Source organism: Gobio gobio, assembly GCF_949357685.1.
Source record: "Gobio gobio genome assembly, chromosome: 5".
Classification (NCBI taxonomy): Eukaryota; Metazoa; Chordata; class Actinopteri; order Cypriniformes; family Gobionidae; genus Gobio; species Gobio gobio.
The window spans coordinates 4,260,419-4,280,467 of record NC_137101.1 but is presented as its reverse complement, the minus strand read 5'-3'; the positions used below and the strand labels follow the sequence as shown (position 1 = coordinate 4,280,467).

The following is a 20,049-nucleotide window of genomic DNA, read 5'->3' as shown; positions in this document are numbered from 1 at the left end:
ACATAAAAATATTATAAAATAATTTGGTCGTATTTTCCACTTAAATATCTAAAATATACATAAAAATATTATAAAATAATTTGGTCTTATTTTCCACTTAAATATCTAAAATATACATAAAAATATTATAAAATAATTTGGTCGTATTTTCCACTTAAACATCTAAAATATACATAAAAATATTATAAAATAATTTGGCCTGATTTTCCAGTTAAATATCTAAAATATACATAAAAATATTATAAAATAATTTGGCCTGATTTTCCAGTTAAATATCTAAAATATACATAAAAATATTATAAAATAATTTGGTCTGATTTTCCACTTAAATATCTAAAATATACATAAAAATATTATAAAATAATTTGGCCTGATTTTCCACTTAAATATCTAAAATATACATAAAAATATTATAAAATAATTTGGCCTGATTTTCCAGTTAAATATCTAAAATATACATAAAAATATTATAAAATAATTTGGTCTGATTTTCCACTTAAATATCTAAAATATACATAAAAATATTATAAAATAATTTGGCCTGATTTTCCAGTTAAATATCTAAAATATACATAAAAATATTATAAAATAATTTGGTCGTATTTTCCAGTTAAATATCTAAAATATACATAAAAATATTATAAAATAATTTGGTCTTATTTTCCACTTAAATATCTAAAATATACATAAAAATATTATAAAATAATTTGGTCGTATTTTCCACTTAAATATCTAAAATATACATAAAAATATTATAAAATAATTTGGTCGTATTTTCCACTTAAATATCTAAAATATACATAAAAATATTATAAAATAATTTGGCCTGATTTTCCACTTAAATATCTAAAATATACATAAAAATATTATAAAATAATTTGGTCGTATTTTCCACTTAAATATCTAAAATATACATAAAAATATTATAAAATAATTTGGTCTTATTTTCCACTTAAATATCTAAAATATACATAAAAATATTATAAAATAATTTGGCCTGATTTTCCAGTTAAATATCTAAAATATACATAAAAATATTATAAAATAATTTGGCCTGATTTTCCAGTTAAATATCTAAAATATACATAAAAATATTATAAAATAATTTGGTCTGATTTTCCACTTAAATATCTAAAATATACATAAAAATATTATAAAATAATTTGGCCTGATTTTCCAGTTAAATATCTAAAATATACATAAAAATATTATAAAATAATTTGGTCGTATTTTCCAGTTAAATATCTAAAATATACATAAAAATATTATAAAATAATTTGGTCGTATTTTCCAGTTAAATATCTAAAATATACATAAAAATATTATAAAATAATTTGGTCTTATTTTCCACTTAAATATCTAAAATATACATAAAAATATTATAAAATAATTTGGTCGTATTTTCCACTTAAATATCTAAAATATACATAAAAATATTATAAAATAATTTGGTCGTATTTTCCACTTAAACATCTAAAATATACATAAAAATATTATAAAATAATTTGGCCTGATTTTCCAGTTAAATATCTAAAATATACATACAAATATTATAAAATAATTTGGCCTGATTTTCCAGTTAAATATATAAAATATACATAAAAATATTATAAAATAATTTGGCCTGATTTTCCAGTTAAATGTTTAAAATATACATACAAATATTATAAAATAATTTGGTCTGATTTTCCACTTAAACATCTAAAATATACATACAAATATTATAAAATAATTTGGCCTGATTTTCCAGTTAAATATCTAAAATATACATACAAATATTATAAAATAATTTGGCCTGATTTTCCACTTAAATATCTAAAATATACATTAAAATATTATAAAATAATTTGGCCTGATTTTCCAGTTGAATATCTAAAATATACATACAAATATTATAAAATAATTTGGTCTGATTTTCCAGTTAAATGTTTAAAATATACATACAAATATTATAAAATAATTTGGCCTGGTTTTCCACTTAAATATCTAAAATATACATAAAAATATTAAAATAATTTGGCCTGATTTTCCAGTTAAATATCTAAAATATACATAAAAATATTATAAAATAATTTGGTCTGATTTTCCACTTAAATATCTAAAATATACATAAAAATATTATAAAATAATTTGGCCTGATTTTCCAGTTAAATATCTAAAATATACATAAAAATATTATAAAATAATTTGGTCTTATTTTTCACTTAAATATCTAAAATATACATAAACATATAATAAAATAATTTGGCCTGATTTTCCAGTTAAATATCTAAAATATACATAAAAATATTATAAAATAATTTGGTCTGATTTTCCACTTAAATATCTAAAATATACATAAAAATATTATAAAATAATTTGGCCTGATTTTCCAGTTAAATATCTAAAATATACATAAAAATATTATTAAATAATTTGGCCTGATTTTCCAGTTAAATATCTAAAATATACATACAAATATTATAAAATAATTTGGCCTGATTTTCCAGTTAAATATCTAAAATATACATACAAATATTATAAAATAATTTGGCCTGATTTTCCAGTTAAATGTTTAAAATATACATACAAATATTATAAAATAATTTGGTCTGATTTTCCACTTAAACATCTAAAATATACATAAAAATATTATAAAATAATTTGGCCTGATTTTCCACTTAAATATCTAAAATATACATACAAATATTATAAAATAATTTGGCCTGATTTTCCAGTTAAATGTTTAAAATATACATACAAATATTATAAAATAATTTGGTCTGATTTTCCAGTTAAATGTTTAAAATATACATACAAATATTATAAAACAATTTGGCCTGATTTTCCACTTAAATATCTAAAATATACATAAAAATATTATAAAATAATTTGGTCTGATTTTCCAGTTAAATATCTAAAATATACATACAAATATTATTAAATAATTTGGCCTGATTTTCCAGTTAAATATATAAAATATACATAAAAATATTATAAAATAATTTGGCCTGATTTTCCAGTTAAATATCTAAAATATACATAAAAATATTATAAAATAATTTGGCCTGATTTTCCAGTTAAATATCTAAAATATACATAAAAATATTATAAAATAATTTGGCCTGATTTTCCACTTAAATATCTAAAATATACATACAAATATTATTAAATAATTTGGTCTGATTTTCCACTTAAATATCTAAAATATACATACAAATATTATAAAATAATTTGGTCTGATTTTCCACTTAAATATCTAAAATATACATACAAATATTATAAAATAATTTGGCCTGATTTTCCACTTAAATATCTAAAATATACATAAAAATATTATAAAATAATTTGGCCTGATTTTCCAGTTAAATATCTAAAATATACATAAAAATATTATAAAATAATTTGGTCTTATTTTCCAGTTAAATATCTAAAATATACATAAAAATATTATAAAATAATTTGGCCTGATTTTCCACTTAAATATCTAAAATATACATAAAAATATTATAAAATAATTTGGTCTTATTTTCCAGTTAAATATCTAAAATATACATAAAAATATTATAAAATAATTTGGCCTGATTTTCCACTTAAATATCTAAAATATTATAAAATAATTTGGTCTGATTTTCCACTTAAATATCTAAAATATACATAAAAATATTATAAAATAATTTTGCCTGATTTTCCAGTTAAATATCTAAACGTGCATTAATGAGCCATGACCCTGTGGCCGGTTCTCCACTGTTCTTACACTTTTGAAAAGACTGACCACTGCAGACCGGGAACATCCCACAAGAGCTGCAGTTTTGGAGATGCTCTGACCCAGTCGTCTAGCCCAGCCCAGTCGTCACAATTTGGCCCTTGTCAAACTCGCTCAAATCCTTACGCTTGCCCATTTTTCCTCCTTCTAACACATCAACTTTGAGGACAAAATGTTCACTTGCTGCCTAATATATCCCACCCACTAACAGCTGATGAAGAGATAATCAGTGTTATTCACTTCACCGGTCATAATGTTATGCCTGATCGGTGTACATATATATATATATATATATATATATAATACATTAGTATATACATTTTATATTTTCATTACATTCATTCATTAACAGTTACAGCTGTATAAGCTGCTAATATTTTACTCCATATAAAGTCTTGATTTGTTTTATATACCCAAAAGTTCTCTGCATGTTTTCCAGGAGAACCTGAAGAAGCTGATGGAGATCTATGAGATGCTGGGATGTGAGGAGGACATCGTTAACCCGTCCAACGAGCTCATTAAAGAGGGACAGATCCTAAAGCTGGCCGCCAGAAACACCTCGTCCATGGAGAGATACCTCTTCCTGGTTAGATAAATCAAAGACGGTCATACATGCAACACACTATAAAATATTTTTGACTTGTTTCACAGTACACGTATCTAAACATTGTTAATTCAAGATACATTTATTTAAGAAGCAAACCGATTCTGGACCGATTCTTTCCCAAAACAGCCGAGCTCGTGCAGTGGGCAGAGCTAAAGAGTCACACACACACACACACACACACACACACACACACACACACTACATCATGGTATTTTCCCTGGATAACTTTTGATTCTCTATACGTCGGCCGATTGCCAACAAAACACACACATTTGATGCAGTTTCACTCGCCGCCTGTGGTTTCCACTCATGACTCGGAACAAACACACACACTTACAGAACTCTGGGAAAACAAACTGCATCCACTGTTCCCTTATCCTATTTGGGAAGCTGAACAAGGTTATCTTTCCCTCACACACACACTTCTTTAATTACATTGTTGATCTTGTGTCTAAAAACAAAATGACAGCGCCGCCGACGGCTCTGTAACCCGAACGAAGCTCGATGATGGGCGCGCACTTGCTCTCGCTCTGGTTGATGTGAGTGTGTGTGTGTGTGTGTGCGCCCATATAAGGAATTCCGCCATTTATGACATCATACAGGGGCATACTTGAAAAAAACTTTCCGAAACTTGTTCGAATCCTGAAGGAGTGTATTTGGCACAGAAATACTCCGTCATATGTCCATCTCGTTTTTTTTTTGTTTTTTTTTACATGTTTAGCATGATAATCAACTCTTTAACTTTGTAAATAAGGCAGAATGCATGCAATAGCATTAGACCCCCCCACTCCTTTAAGTGACTTTATACTTAAAGCAATTAACAGAAATAGTAACACTTTACTTAAAGCCTTTATGTACAGTATAATGTTGTAACGTTCATCCAGGAAACACAACATGCACCCTTTCACCAGATTTGTAACGTAAATCATTTATAAACCTACGCCAACAAAGGAGAATACATCCATATGTTTCTAAATATGCGAAATTAGCTTTCAACGTGATTTCAAAATAAAAATCCAAACCCTCACTGTAGTATTTCTGTTGTAAAGTGGCCTTTGAATTAAACGTTGTTTGGCTAATATATTAAACAATGATTTTATCTGTTATAAAGTGTAACAACAATCACCCGGCCACTGGCGTCCTCTGCAAGCATTTGTTATAACACATAATGCACACAAGATGATTTAGTTTATAATATATATATATATATAATATATATAATATATACATAACATTATATGTTTTTACAGTGTTGTTCATACAACCAAATGATTACTTGCTTTTGATACTTTATTTGAACCCTCATTGTTATTATATATGTATTTTAAATCATTTTAAAGGCTATTATTCTATATATAGGTCTATTTTTATCACCACAATTTTTTTTTATCTGATTCCTCGTTTAAGCGGCAAAATAATCGTCCGATTACTCAATCAAGCTGCAAAAATAATAGCAGAATACTTGATTAATCACCAAAATAATCGTGGCTACTTGATCAAATGGTAAAAAAATAAGCGCCAGATTAACCGACAAAACGTCAAAATAATCGGCCGATTGCTTGATTAACTGCCAAAATAATTGCAGACAACTCGATTAATCGACAGAGAACCCGACCAAACGACAAAATAATCGACGATTACTCAGTCAAGAGCCAAAAAATGGTCGCAGAATACACAATTAACTGCCAAAATAATCAAACAATTACCCGATTAATCGCCAAAACAATAAACCGATTAATCGCCAAAATAATCGTGGCTATTTGATCAAGTGGTAAAAATTAGCACCAGATTAGCCGACAAAACGTCAAAATAATCGACCGATTGCTTGATTAACTGCCAAAATAATTGCAGACAACTCGATTAATCGACCAAAATAATCGTCAGAGAACCCGACCAAACGACAAAAAAATTGACAAAAAATTGGTCACATTTTTATTCATTATTTACTAATCAGTTATGAATATCTTATGTCATTTTGCATCTCAAGTAAATGTATCTTGATTTGAAAATCAAGACAAAAATGCTTTCGTTTTCTTCAGCGTGTGCTGTCATTTTGAGAGTTAAATCACGGCACCCTTCTCTTCACAGTTTAACAACATGCTGCTGTACTGCGTGCCCAAGTTCAGTCTTGTGGGTCAGCGGTTCACCGTGCGCACGCGGGTCGGCGTGGCGGGCATGAAGGTGCTCGAAACCTCCAATGACGCCTATCCTCACACGTTCCAGGTGTCGGGTAAAGAGCGAACGCTGGAGCTGCAGGCCAGGTGAGGGCAGAATCCACTCGTTTGCCATGTGTATAGAAAATAGCATCTGTTTTTTTAGCTCATAATGACTGTGGCTTTTCGTTGTTCACAGCTCAGACCAAGACAAAGAGGACTGGATTAAGGTATCAGTGTCGTTCCGTTGCTCAAAGCTGAATTAAATCTGAATTATGAATGTAAGAATTAGGAACATATGGAAGCTTATTTCTGCAATGGAATGGATTTTATCTCACAATTCAGACTTTTTCTCTCACAATTGAGTTTATATCTCACAATTGATTTACCTTTACGGTGCTCCGCAGGTGAGAGAGACACAACAATGGGGTAAAGATATCATTGAAAATGCTGGTTTCTTCTAAATACTCCTAAAAACCTTACTTTGTGCATCTGGCTTGACAAAGCAATGCCCTAGCAGTCATTCTGAATACATTAGGATCTGCTAAGCAACACCCTAGTAACAACTCAGAACATAGCAAATCTTGAGGAACCACTTTGAACACCTTAGCAACCACTTAGCAACGTCCTTGATACCATCTGAAACCCCAGGAACTACTCTGAACACCTCAGCAACACCCTATCAACCACTCAAAACACCTTAGCAACCACTTAGCAACATCCTTGCTAACATCTGAAACCCCAGGAACTATTCTGAACACCTCAGCAACACCCTAGCAACCACTCAAAACACCTTGGCAACGTCCTTCCTACCATCTGAAACCCCAGGAACTATTCTGAACACCTCAGCAACACCCTAGCAACCACTCAAAACACCTTGGCAACGTCCTTCCTACCATCTGAAACCCCAGGAACTTCTCCGAGCACCTCAGCAACACCCTAGCAACCACTTAAGCAACCACTTAGCAACGTCCTTGATACCATCTGGAACCCCAGGAATTTCTCTGAAAACCTTAGCAACACCCTATCAACTCCTCAAAACACCTTAGCAACCACTTAGCAATGTCCTTGATACCATCTGAAACCCCAGGAACTACTCTGTACACCTTAGCAACACCCTATCAACCCCTCAAAACACCTTAGCAACCACTTAGCAACGCCCTTGCTACCATCTGAAACCCCAGGAACTACTCTGAACACCTCAGCAACGCTCTAGCAACCACTCAAAACACCTTAGCAACCACTTGCCAACATCTTAGCTACCATCTGAAACCCTTGCAACTACTCTGAAAGCTTCTTAGCAACATCCTAGCAACCATCTGAAACCTTGGAAACCACTCAGAACACCTTAGCAACATCCTAGCTACCTTCTGAAATCCCGAGGATTACTCTGAACACCCAGCAACAACATAGCAACCACTTAGCAACGTCCAAGCTATATCTCACAATTCAGATTTTTTGTTGTTGTAGTTATGAGGGGGAAAGTCTGAATTGTGAGATATAAACTTGCAATTGTGAGATTACAAAGTCACAATACATTTTTTATGTTTTTTGTCTCACAATTGTGAAATATAGATTTCCCCCCCCCTCAAAAATGGTAGTTTATACTGAAAAATATTGTGAGAAGTCACAATTACCGTATTTATTTTTTATTTTGTGGCGGACTCAAGCTTGTGACTTTATCTCACAATTCTGACTTATTTTCCTCAGAATTGCCCATTTAAATCTTGCAGATCTAAGAATTGTGAGGGGGAAAAGTCTGATTTGTGAGACATAAAAAGAGTTTTTTGTGAGATAAAAAGTCGCAAGTTACCTTTTTTAATTTTTATATTCCATGGTGAAAACAAGCTTCCATTGGAAAGTTTCAATGTGGGTCGTTTGCGTTCCAGGCGTTCCAGGAGACCATTGAAATCTTTCAGCAGAAGAATGAAACTTTCAAGTCGGCCTCTAAAGAAGTGGCGGATGAAGTGTCTGTAAGTAGAACGTGCAAAATAGGCACAAGGGCGAATCCATGAACTATGAAAACACTTGCTTTATCATGTGTTTTTCAGAAAGAAGAGTTGGGGAAGAGAGCTCCGCGCTGGATTCGGGACAATGAAGTGACCATGTGCATGAAATGCAAGGAGCCCTTCAACGCTCTGACCCGCAGGAGACACCATTGCAGGGCATGTGGATACGTGAGTTTGCATGCATACACTGGCCCTGTCCCAAATGGCACCCTAAACCCTCGCGGTCTTCCTCAGAGTCCACACTTTCACGACGTTTGACTGCCGGGTAGAAGTCCTCTGCGTAGCTCACAAACTTGCAGGCTCAGCTGAAGTGCACATCGAGGGCACATGGCAGCCGCAAAGGGGGCGCTCACGAGCACCCTTCTTTAAAGGATTAGTTCACTTTTAAATAAACTTTTGCTGATAATTTACTCACCCTCATGTCATCCAAGATATCCATGTCTTTCTTTCTGCAGTCGAAAAGAAATGAAGGTTTTGGATGAAAACAGTCCAGGGTTTTTCTCCATATAATGGACTTCAATGGGCTCCAAATGGTTCAAGGTCCAAATGACAGTTTCAGTGCAGCTTTAAATAATTTAAATAGATCGTGGTCATAGATGTATACGTAGATGCCTCATTAACAACTGCACGGATCAGTAGAATAAGGCATCTACTATCGCTATATCTATGACCAAGATCTAATTTGACCTTACTTGCCGGAAGTTATGGCGGAGCTCAGAGACGATCGCGTTCGTCTGTTAAGAGGTAAAATAATAGCATAATTACTGCTCGGTTTCTCTCAGAAACTGATCGTTTCGCTAGATTAGACCCTTATTCATCATCTGGTGTCGTTTAAAGCCCTTTGAAGCTCCACTGAAACTGTCATTTGAACCGTTTGGAGCCCATTGAAGTCCATTATATGGAGAAAAACCCTGGACTGTTTTCATCCAAAACCTTAATTTCTTTTCGACTGCAGAAAGAAAGACATGGACATCTTGGATGACATGGGGGTGAGTAAATTATCAGCAAAAGTTTATTCAAAACTAATCCTTTAAGTTTAAATGACGAATGGGACACCCTACGGTCTTGTGGGCTTAACGGACACGTTAAAGGAACACTCCACCGTTTTTAGAAATAGGGCTTATTCAACTTCTTTCCTACATTTAGATACGTGGGCAAATGCATTTTTGTCTCAGTGCATGCATTGTTTTAGTTTGGCAGGGTCGCTGCTAGCTTAGCTTAGCATAATGAATGTAATCCTATGTTGCCAGCTAGCATGTCCCGAGTAAATGCATTTGCCCACATATCTAAATGTAGGAAAGAAGTTGAATAAGCCCTATTTCTAAAAACGGTGGAGTGTTTCTTTAAGCGGCCATTGTAAGTCCAAAAGACCGAAAGTGCACACGAAGTGTGCCATTTGGGACATGGCCGAACAGTGTGCGACCGCACAGGGCCTCGCGCAAAGTAAAGTGAGCTGACTTGATGATGTAAAGCCAATAGTTAAAGGTCATGTTTTTGTCCTTGGATAATAGTTAAAAGACATAGCTAAAAATGAGACTGCTTGTTAAAATTTATTATGCATGGGCGTCACTAGGCCCTTAAAATTCTGTCCAGCCCCCCTAAAAAATGTGTGATTAACCTTTTAAACATATGAAACTGGCAGGAGGCTTCATCCTGTCTTTTTAATCTGCATGAATCAGCCTGTTCTTCAATCCACAGCGGTGGCGAATCAGAAGCAGAGGTGTGTGTGTTGATCTGAGCCTCATTGGTCTGTCACCGCTCGTCAATGTCAAAATATTTGCGAAAACCAATCAAATCAGAGTAGGCGGGCTTTATGTTCACAGAAGCTGCTGAGGCTGACACAAATTTTAGCAGCGCGACTCGACGTCAAGTGCGAGATATTTAGCTAAACTAAACATTTCATATTTGACAGCGGCTTCTTTAAGTCAGAAATGTTAAACAAATGACAAAAATATTCAGCCAAATTAATAAACTTTTGTCTAATTTCGCCATTTTGATTGGAAATAGGCCTATGTAATGTCATTTATAATATAATTAACAAACAATAAATATTAACAAAGGCATTTTCTTCAGATTAGGCATGAGATTAATAGTAATAAATGTGTGCATATTGTAAATTAATAATTTCATGTGTAGCTCTCAGTAAATAAAAAAAGCTCAGCTTTTTTCAGCCTGTATTGGGCATAAGATCAGTAATGAATGTGTGCATATTGTGAATTCATTTAATACATCTAGTTACCTAGCTTTCCTGTTAGCCTTCGAAAATGATTAAAAAACATAAATATCAGTTAAACATATGTTTACTTTCTTCACTGACAAAAATGGAAAAACTTAATCAGTCATATCTGCCCACTGACATGGTTTTCAATCTATTGTTATGTAATTTTAAACATCTTAAAATGCACAGATGTAGATCATAGAAATCTAAATTTTCTCGAGGGGCCATGCCCCCGAAACGAAACAATAAACAGCCAATATCCACTCTAAAAAATGCTGGGTTAAAAATAACCCAAGTTGGGTTGAAAATGGACTAACCCAGCAACTGGGTTGTTTTAACCCAGCGGTTGGGTTAAATGTTTGCTTAAAACAACCCAATTGCTGGGTTAGTGAGTGTCCTAATATGCATATTAATAAACTACTTGTTAATAGAGAATTGGACCCTAAACTAAAGTCTTACCAATTTTTTTTTCATACACTCACTGGGGGCTAAGCCCCCCTAAAATGAAAATCCTAGAATCGCCCCTGGTATTATGCAGTAACTTACAATATTTATCTTTGTGCGAGACTGCGTGTGCCAGTGATTTATGCGCAAACATGTCATCAGCGCGGCATCGCACGTCAAGTTCGTAGAGCTTTATTCACAAAGCCCATTCCAATTCTGATTTTTGCCGCCTCTGAAATGGGTCAAACCATAGATATTACCTGAGAAGTTCAAGTAAATACGCTAGAAACCCGGCGCTCATTCGAGGATTCATTCATTTATTGCAAATTCAAGTGGATTCAGGCCGTTTTGCAAACGCGTTTGACACATTCATAATTTAGAACATATTTTAAGCGTCAAAATGTGTACAGCGCTAGGTTCAAGTTTAACTTCTTGAACCTAGTGCTGTTAAACTGAATATACCATTTTTTTCTTAAATAGCCACATAAACAACATTCAAATTCTTGCCTATTGTTTGCTGTAGCAGTTTGAAGCGCGCTTTCAGAAACCCTCCACCTTCCCCAGCTCCACCTGTATAGATGTGCTACATCTCATTCATGTTTGCGTGTACAGCAGCAGCATGTCTTGCTTGCTCATAGTAGCATGTCTTGTGTATTGGCAGTGGCAATTACGTACGTACCAGCAGCAAAACTAAAAAAAATTGTTACCATAGACTGTACAAAAATATGGACGTAGTATCCGTGACGTCACCCAAAAGATTCTGAAGAGCAGTTTTGAAGCTTAAAGTAGGGACGAGATGGCCGTTGCCATCTTGGCAGCGCGTCACTCCCGGATAACAGATAATGGGCAAAGAGGCGGGACGTGGGCGGAGCTGAGGTGACTAGCAGACAGCAGACAAACGGCAATCCACCTGTCACTCAAAGTGGCCACGCCCTTAATTATGCAGGACTTTAAGGCTTTATATAATGTTAACGAATGAGTTTAAAAAAAATTCACCCCTCCTCACAGTCGTCATGAAGGGCAAAATTAGGTATAGGTATTAAACCGTATAGACCAAAACCACAATTTGTACCAGACTGTAAACGTGTTCTTCTGCTGTAAAGTTGGGCATTTTAACATGAGCTCAATGAGATTCTGAGTCTCTAGTGGCCAGTCCATGAACTGCAGTTTAAGTCACTTCCGTATTGGCTTCAAGAGAAACTGCAGGAGTTACCGCTTGGTTTTCACACAAACATTTTCTTTTTTTAAGTCTTTCTATATGACTTTACATGGTTATAATATTGTTTTTAAAATGTTTTGAAGTGAATAAAGCTTTTTTGTACTTTAAAAGAAGAGCTAATATTTTGAGATGCGTTTCAGGTTGTGTGCCATAAATGTTCGGACTACAAGGCGCCACTGAAGTACGACAGTAACAGATTAAATAAGGTCTGTAAGGACTGTTACTTCATTCTGACCGGCAGAGTGGACACCGAGGAACCAGTTACCGGGAAGAAAAGAGGAATTCTTGAGGTGCTTGTTATTGATGTGTTTCGTTCTTTCTGTCTGTGTGAACTGTTTTTGATTTTTCTACCCCTGACCTTTTACCAGATTGAAGCAGCTCAGGTCTCAGGAAACAGTTTTCTATGTGGCTTCCTGCAGTACAGTGACAGAACTAAACCATGTCAGAGGGTCTGGTGTGTGATCCCACAGCATGATGCACTGGTGCTTTACCTGTACGGCGCTCCACAGGTGAGAGACACACTCACAATAATGGGCTAAAGATATCACTGAAAATGCTGGTTTCTTCTAAATACTTCTAAAAACCTTAATTTGTGCATCTGGCTTGACAATGCAATGCCTTAGCCCCCACTCTGAACACATTAGGATCTGCTTAGCAACACCCTAGCAACCACTATAAACCCTAGTAACAACTCAGAACATAGCAACTCTTGAGGAACCACTTTGAACAACTTAGCAACCCCTTAGCAACATCCTAGCTACCATCTGAAACCCTAGCAACTACTCTGAAAGTATTAGCAACCGCTTAGCAACATCCTATCAACCACTAGAAACCCTAGTAACAACTCAGAACATAGCAACTCTTGAGGAAACACTTTGAACACCTTAGCAACCCCTTAGCAACATCCTAGCTACCATCTGAAACCCTAGCAACTACTCTGAAAGTATTAGCAACCGCTTAGCAACATCCTATCAACCATTAGAAACCCTAGTAACAACTCAGAACATAGCAATTCTTGAGGAACCACTTTGAACACCTTAGCAACGTCCTAGCTACCATCTGAAACCCTAGCAACTACTCTGAAAGTATTAGCAACCGCTTAGCAACATCCTATCAACCACTAGAAACCCTAGTAACAACTCAGAACATAGCAACTCTTGAGGAAACACTTTGAACACCTTAGCAACCCCTTAGCAACATCCTAGCTACCATCTGAAACCCTAGCAACTACTCTGAAAGTATTAGCAACCGCTTAGCAACATCCTATCAACCACTAGAAACCCTAGTAACTCAGAACATAGCAACTCTGAGGAAACACTTTGAACACTTTAGCAACCCCTTAGCAACATCTTAGCTACCATCTGAAACCCTAGCAACTACTCTGAAAGTATTAGCAACCGCTTAGCAACATCCTATCAACCACTAGAAACCCTAGTAACAACTCAGAACACAGCAACTCTTGAGGAAACACTTTGAACACCTTAGCAACGTCCTTGCTACCATCTGAAACCACAGGAACTACTCTGAACACCTCAGCAACACCCTAGCATCCACTCAAAACACCTTAGCAACCACTTAGCAATGTCCTTGCTACCATCTGAAACCCGTGCAACTACTTTGAAGGCTTTAGCAACTTCTTAGCAACATCCTAGCAATCATCTGAAACATCGGAAACCACTCAGAACACCTTAGCACCGTCCTTACAACCATCTGAAACTCCAGGAACTACTCTGAACACCTAGCAACCACTTAGCAACATCCTAGCTACCATCTACCTTTGCAACCACCCAAAACAACTTAGCAAACAATTAACAACATCCTAGCTACCTTCTAAAACCCCAGAGACTACTCTGAACACCTAGCAACCATTTAGAAACATCCTAGCTACCACCTGTAACCTTAGCAACCACACAGAAGACCTTAGCAACCACTTAGCAACATTCTAGCTACCATCTGAAACCCTAACAACTACTCTGTAAATATTAGCAACTAATTAACAACATCCTAGCAACCACTAGAAACCCTAGCAACAACTCAGAACAACTTAACAGAAACTTGGCAACATCCTGGCTACCATCTGAAACCTTAACAACCACTCTGAAAGCAGTAGCAACTGCTTAACAACATCCTAGCAACCATTATAAACCCTAGCAACAACTCAAAACACCTCAACAGAAACTTGCCAACATTCTAGCTACCATCTGAAACCTTAACAACTACTTTGAATACATTAGCAACTGCTTAACAACAGCCTAGCAACCACTAGAAACCCTAGCAACAACTCAAAACACCTTAACAGCCACTTAGCAACATTCTAGCTACCATCTGAAACCCTAACAACTACTCTGTAAATATTAGCAACTAATTAACAACATCCTAGCAACCACTAGAAACCCTAGCAACAACTCAGAACAACTTAACAGAAACTTGGCAACATCCTGGCTACCATCTGAAACCTTAACAACCACTCTGAAAGCAGTAGCAACTGCTTAACAACATCCTAGCAACCACTATAAACCCTAGCAACAACTCAAAACACCTTAACAGAAACTTGGCAACATCCTAGCTACCATCTGAAACCTTAACAACTACTTTGAAAACATTAGCAACTGCTTAACAACATTCTAGCAACCACTAGAAACCCTAGCAACAACTCAAAACACCTTAACAGCCACTTAGCAACATCCTAGCTACCATCTGTAACCTTGGCAACCACTCAGAACACCTTAGCAATGTCCTAGCTACCCCAGAGACTACTCTGAACACCTAGCAACATCCTAGCTACCATTTGTAACCTTGGCAACCACTCAGAACACCTTAGCAATGTCCTAGCTACCCCAGAGACTACTCTGAACACCTAGCAACATCCTAGCTACCATCTGTAACCTTGGCAACCACTCAGAACACCTTAGCAATGTCCTAGCTACCCCAGAGACTACTCTAAACACATAGCAACATACTAGCTACCATCTGTAACCTTGGCAACCACTCAGAACACCTTAGCAATGTCCTAGCTACCCCAGAGACTACTCTAAACACATAGCAACATACTAGCTACCATCTGTAACCTTGGCAACCACTCAGAACACCTTAGCAATGTCCTAGCTACCCCATAGACTACTCTAAACACATAGCAACATACTAGCTACCATCTGTAACCTTGGCAACCACTCAGAACACCTTAGCAATGTCCTAGCTACCCCAGAGACTACTCTAAACACCTAGCAACATCCTATCTACCATCTGTAACCTTGGCAACCACTCAGAACACCTTAGCAATGTCCTAGCTACCCCAGAGACTACTCTAAACACATAGCAACATACTAGCTACCATCTGTAACCTTGGCAACCACTCAGAACACCTTAGCAATGTCCTAGCTACCCCAGAGACTACTCTAAACACATAGCAACATACTAGCTACCACCTGTAACCTTGGCAACCACTCAGAACACCTTAGCAATGTCCTAGCTACCCCAGAGACTACTCTAAACACATAGCAACATACTAGCTACCACCTGTAACCTTGGCAACCACTCAGAACACCTTAGCAATGTCCTAGCTACCCCAGAGACTACTCTAAACACCTAGCAACATCCGATCTACCATCTGTAACCTTGGCAACCACTCAGAACACCTTAGCCACAACGTGGCAACATCCTAGCTACCTCTTAAAACCACAGGGACTACTCTGAACACCTAGCAACAACCTAGCAACCACTTAGCAACATCCTAGCTACCATCTCAAACCCTAGTAACTACTCTGAAAGCATTAGCAACATCCTTGCAAATACTAGAATCCTTGAAACAACTCGGAACACCTTAGCAACCACTTAACAACGCCCAAGCAACTTCTCTATACACCTCAGTTCCACTCAGAGCACAGTTAAGAACTGCATAGCAATGTCCTTGCTATTACCAGAAACCCTAAAAACCACCATAGCAACGCCTTCGCAACCACTCAGAACACCGTAGCAATCCCCTAACTTTAGTAACTCCTCAAATGTTAACATTGACCTTTAAATGTTAATATCAGTCCAGTTTCTTCTTTGATATTTTTCCCTAAGGATGTCAAAGCCCAGTGTACCATCCCGCTCCTGGGTTACCAGGTAGATGACGTCCAACGGTCTGTGGATCATCATCCTCCCACCAGCTTCCGTCTGTGTCAGTCCAAATCTGTCCACTGCTTCACTGCCGAAACAGAGGAAGTGAAACTGCGCTGGCTGAGAGTGATACGCAAAGCCGTGATCGGGGAGATGCCAGAATGCCAGACGCCAGATGATGCCGACCTTGCCAACGGTTGCCATGAAGGCGTGCCTGATGGTACCTGAGAAAAGACAGCTGGTGTTCCACCTTTTAGGTGTGCAAACTCTTAAAATCCCAGCAGATTAGAATATGTGTTGGTTAAGAAAACACTTAGGGAACAGATTTGTTTGGGAGTGTATAAATAGATGACAAATCAGATATTTTAATGCACTATAAAACATTCAGTGATTAATTAAATGATTTTACTGCTTTAGTTTACAAAGGTTTTTGTTCGCAGTCCAATCACTGCAAAGCTAATCCAAATTTTGCCTTGTGATTTATTAGTCTTTCTCTTTGTGCCATCTTTTATGTATATTTTTATTTCTTTATGTTTGTCATTGTCACTGTCCCTAAGATTTATGCACTTTATTGCTTTTTGTAAACCAGGACGTTGACATTAAAATAAATAAAAGAATAAAAAATGTCTGTGGTGGATCTTCTAAACACTGCATCTTAATTTATTATACAAGCTATTATTTTGAATTCTCTTTTTTCGGGTGAAATGTGCCTTAGCAGTCGCTTCAGATTCACACACAAGTAAAGGAAGTCTTCACACTCATTTGACAACAGGAAACAACACTTGTTAAGTCAAATGAACTATAATGGTAAAAATAGCCGCACTATTTTCACACTAATGAAGATTAAGACCGTACTAATTGTTGTTGTATGTAGGGGAAGTGACACACCATGGCTTGCCTTTTTTTTTTGCAATCAGAATGTGTGAAGACGTGTGTGTGAAACGAACCCACTAAAAGAGGAAGTCCGAATTGGTAGAATAGACAAAAACTGCATCAACAGAAACATGAGAAGCCAATAAGTCATTTTTAACATTGCAGAAAACCTGTAATTTAAGTACGGAGCCCTGCACATGCCATGCATGTTTTGAGTTAGTGCGAAAATGCGCAGAAAAACAATTCCAAACACCACAAAACGCACTGACAAAGATATGCTATTTTATGACCCACTGTAAAAAAACAACAACAACATAGTAATTATAAACTTCAGTGTTTATTTTTGTGCAACATGGACGTCAATGTTTAATTTGTGTGACTTTACCAAAGCATTTGATTTGTAGGCATATGTATTCCTCCAGTTGTGAGCCTGTGTGCTTTACCTGACGGTTCAAGGTTAGGCCCGGCAGCTGCGCACGGACTGGGACTGAAAATAATTCAGACTGACAAAATAATAAAAATGACATTCTTCTTCTTTTAAATAATAATAATAATAAAATAAATAATAATAATAATAACGACATTCTTCTTCTAAATAACAATAAGCGTAATTAATAATAAAAATCATAATAATAATAATAAGAAGAAGAATCTTACAAATTGTCATGCAATTATTAATGTGAATGAATGGTACTCCACATCCCATCATCATCACTATTGTACACCCCAATACATGTGACGTGATACGAAATTAAATGCTAATTGTTTCAAAACACGTGCTGTTTAATAATGCATTATGATAGGTTATTTCTCATCCAAACAGCTATTTAAACTGGATTTCCACCATACACCATATTTTGTTTTTGTGGGCACCCTTAATCCCGCTCTTTAAACTCCCAAATAAAACAATTTAGTTTTTTTCCACTTCCCTGGTGATGGTCTCGATCTCCACGTCAGAGAAGTTTCGCTTCATTGCCATCTTCCGTGTGTCCATGGCGTAAAATGAGGGCATGGGGGAGGCAGAGACTTGAATATAGGGGCGTGTTATTCTAATGACGATCGTTTTCAGCCGCTGCATTTATCATTTTTATTAGATAGATAGATAGATAGATAGATAGATAGATAGATAGATAGATAGATAGATAGATAGATAGATAGATAGATAGATAGATAGATAGATAGATAGATAGATAGATAGATAGATATAGATAGATAGGTATTAGATTTCACCTGGATTTCAAAGGTGCGCACAGCTTCGTAAATCAGGCAGTGAGAGGAGTTTAAGCATAATCTTACGCCAACATATACGTCCGTTTCTACGCAAGATTGATAAATGAGGGCCATTGTGTATTAAGGCCGACGGAAAATGCAAAGTTGTGATTTTCTAGGCCGATATGGCTAGGAACTATACTATCATTCCTGCGTAATAATCAAGGAGCTTTGAGCCATGAGTGCAGCGGCGCAATGATATTACACAGCGTCGGAAAATAGGCCAACTTCCGTCAACATAACAACCTCCTTACACAGGGAGCGCGGGGACTATTTTCAGGCATTGTGCGTAATATCATTGCGAAGTTCCTTGACTATAACTTATAGCTAGTACTATCCGAGAACGTTCCCTGTAGACCTTATAAATTCTGAGATGCGCATTTAGGATTGTGCATAAGCTTTGTCCAGCCTAAAAAATAATGGGGGTTTTTGTCATGATTCCAGCCAACAAAATATATCAGACAGTTGTTGTCAGATTCCATTGGTGATTTCAAATATGTTTTGGAGAATTTGATATCTCCCCATTTAAAGAGCTGCACTTGCATACCCGAGAGGCGTTTCTAAGATGGCCGCCGAGTGAAATGACACGTCTTAAAGGGACTTTGACCTTATTCACAGCACCACCCGCTTTGATTGTTACACTATAGTATACTATAGTATATTGTAGTAAAATTACTCTAGTAAATACTATAGTGTTTTTGAACCATAGGCCTACTATAGTAAAGATACTACAGTAAATTGTATAGTATTTACTACACTTTGTCAATTTACTGTAGTATATAGTACGGTTCAAAAACACTATAGTATTTACTAGAGTAATTTTACTGTATAGTATTTTTTCATGTGGGAGGATGTAAGGGATAGATCTCTTCAGTCAGTGTACTATTATTTAATGTGTTTTTGGATTGTTCTGCTGACGAAACACTGCAAAAATATCTTACCAAGAAATTTCAGTAGACCAAAAAAAAAAAAAAAAAAACTCCAATGACGAGTTAAAATTAAGCGATCTAGAAGTTATTTTTACAGTGGGAAGTCCCTCACAGCCTGGCTTTCATACCAGTTAAATTATATTTGTAAAAACATAAAATTACTGTGTAATACGTAGAGAAAATGTGTTCCTGCTATTCACAAAAGAAACGTTTGCTGCTTTTCGTCGTTGGAAATGTTCCTCTTCATGATTTCAAGGACCATCACGTGATCCTACAGACAGACAGGAAGCGTTTGTTCGCTTTCAAGGTTGAGAACATGAGGGGGGGTGTAAAGGTTTATATTCACATTTTCAAATTAAAAATAATCAATGGTCAATTCCAAACAAGATAAACTTTGGTGGCGCCAAACTGTAGGCCTACAGTCCTGTACAGATAAAAACAGAGATCTCTAGGTAAATATAGGCGGAAAGGAAATTCTTCCT

General features: G+C 35.8%; 1 protein-coding gene across 2 annotated transcripts in view; it reads left to right on the top strand.

The window, feature by feature from the left end:
• fgd4b (FYVE, RhoGEF and PH domain containing 4b) overlaps nucleotides 1-17,128 on the top strand; it is a 38,414-nt gene extending 21,286 nt beyond the window's left edge. For both annotated transcript variants that reach the window (XM_079818273.1, XM_079818272.1), the window contains 8 exons: nucleotides 4,185-4,331; nucleotides 6,441-6,613; nucleotides 6,705-6,735; nucleotides 8,395-8,478; nucleotides 8,557-8,682; nucleotides 12,536-12,685; nucleotides 12,764-12,904; nucleotides 16,461-17,128. In XM_079818273.1, the coding sequence (XP_079674399.1) occupies nucleotides 4,185-4,331; nucleotides 6,441-6,613; nucleotides 6,705-6,735; nucleotides 8,395-8,478; nucleotides 8,557-8,682; nucleotides 12,536-12,685; nucleotides 12,764-12,904; nucleotides 16,461-16,724 (1,116 nt within the window). In that variant the 3' untranslated portion in view covers nucleotides 16,725-17,128. The remainder of the gene's footprint in view (nucleotides 1-4,184; nucleotides 4,332-6,440; nucleotides 6,614-6,704; nucleotides 6,736-8,394; nucleotides 8,479-8,556; nucleotides 8,683-12,535; nucleotides 12,686-12,763; nucleotides 12,905-16,460) is intronic.
• Nucleotides 17,129-20,049: the final 2,921 nt, after the last annotated feature.